The sequence below is a fragment of the Belonocnema kinseyi genome, chromosome 6, assembly GCF_010883055.1.
Source record: "Belonocnema kinseyi isolate 2016_QV_RU_SX_M_011 chromosome 6, B_treatae_v1, whole genome shotgun sequence".
NCBI classification, from domain to species: Eukaryota; Metazoa; Arthropoda; class Insecta; order Hymenoptera; family Cynipidae; genus Belonocnema; species Belonocnema kinseyi.
In genome coordinates, this window is record NC_046662.1 from 585,854 (window position 1) to 587,838 (window position 1,985).

The 1,985-nt window shown below is 29.6% G+C and overlaps 1 protein-coding gene across 1 annotated transcript in view; it reads right to left on the minus strand.

Moving 5' to 3' along the window:
• LOC117174654 (putative uncharacterized protein DDB_G0283527) overlaps positions 1–1,232 on the minus strand; it is a 15,972-nt gene extending 14,740 nt beyond the window's left edge. The window contains exon 1 of the mRNA XM_033363939.1: positions 1,101–1,232. Coding sequence (XP_033219830.1) covers positions 1,101–1,157 — 57 coding nt within the window. The 5' untranslated portion in view covers positions 1,158–1,232. The remainder of the gene's footprint in view (positions 1–1,100) is intronic.
• Positions 1,233–1,985: the final 753 nt, after the last annotated feature.

Below are 1,985 nucleotides of genomic sequence, written 5' to 3' on the forward strand. Positions count from 1 at the left end.
ATTTTGGATTTGAGATTGTACATAGAGAATTCGATTAAGGTGGGTTGGATTGTAGATTGGCCTAGAGCTCAAATAGAAATAGATTGTGGATTCTAAAAATAATCCATTGTGGATAGTGGAATGTAAATTGTGTATTGCGTTACATTAGTTTTTATTGGGTTGTGCTTGATTATAAAGTTGATTGTGGATTGAGTTTAAATAAGGATTCTATTAAAAATTGGATTGGATCGGAATTTTGTTTAGATCCGAATGGATTGTAATGTCTATTGGAAAGTGGATTGCAATATATTCTGGATTGAATTTGGATTCTGGATAGTGAATTGTGGGTTTTAAATTTGGGAATTCAGATTGTAGATTGAGGATTATATTTGATTGAATTCGATTGTGAATTGGACTGAAATTCGAATTTCAATCGATTAAAATTAGTATTAATAGTTTGACTGGATTGAAATTTCAAATCAATTAGAATGTATTTGAAGGTAAATTAAAATGTGGATTAGAATACATTGTGTTCTGGATTGTCAATTATAGATTGTAGATTCTATATTGTTGATTATGGATTGTTGATTATATTTCTTTTGGATTTTATAGATCGGGGATTCAATTTTTATGTGGATTGAAATAGATTATGTGGATTATAAATTGTGGAATGTGTATTGTAGATTTCAGTTGGCAGATTTAATTGGACTTCGGATTGGATTGTTCTGGATTTTATTGTTGTTTGTAATTTTGATTAGATTGCTTACTATAATAGAATGTGGAATAGAATGGATTTTAGACTAGAATGGATTGCGAATTGAATTGAAAGGCAAATTGAAATAGATTGTTGATTAAATTACATTGTGTATTGGATTACATTTTCATTTTATTAACTTGGGGAACCTAATGTGGATTAGGGATTAGAATAAGGAAACGCTCATTGTGGATTTAATTTTGAATCTAATTAACTATTTCATTGTGGATTAGAGTGGATTTCTATTTTTTTAATCTCCAATAAATGCCCAGATACATTTTAATGTGAAAGATTTAAAGAAAAATGTGAATTTGCATTTATTCTGAATCTGATTTTTTAAAGTTGGAACTAAAAAAAGACCACTCACTTGGGCAAGGGTTGCAGATACCAAGGCAAAGAAAAAGAAAGCAGTCAATGACGTCATACTCTTCAATCAGTCTTTTCAGAACAAAGACAGAGGAAAAACTGAATGTATCCCAAGTGTAACTGGCTGAACATCTTATAAGGGCAATAGAGCCGAACATCAATCAAGGCACTGACAATAAAAAAAATAATAACAATTAAAAATAATAATTAAATAATAATAGTAAGACTTTAGAAACAATGTTATCATTCAGCAGAGATTAAAATTAATTGCAATGAATAAAACCTTATCAAATTTCTTATTATTTTTCTAGAGCTTTAATTAAAGAGAAACTTAACTAAACGCATATTTAACAATTTACTGTTAAGGATCTGGAGTTAACTTTTTCTTAGCGAGCTCTTATCGCGTCAAGAGAAACAGCACGTGGTATATCACTCTTTAATTAAATTTTATTCTAGGTACGCATGCATAACTGCAATATCCGTTGTAGCAAAATATATTTCTGGGTATTTTAAGCCAATTTTTGAAAAAATTGGTTCATTTTAATTTAATTGGCGTTATTAATGGATTAGGAATAAAATAATATTTTTTTTAGGACGCTGATAATGATTTATATTGATTTCTGTGACATCCAAGAATTCTGATTGGCGTCATTCTGAATCTCGTGGTTACAAATTGTCTATGGCTGGATCTAATCTAATAACAAATCAAAGCCAGTAATCAGAATGAAGTTTCTCGTGCAATTTAAGCAAAAGATTGTAGGATTGATCGCATTTACCTGTACATAATCTGATAAATGAAAGCAAACTAAAATTAGTCAACATCGTTTCATCATTATTCAATTTCCTTCTAGGCTTCCCTGTTTCTACGTTTGCTGTTTGATAAACC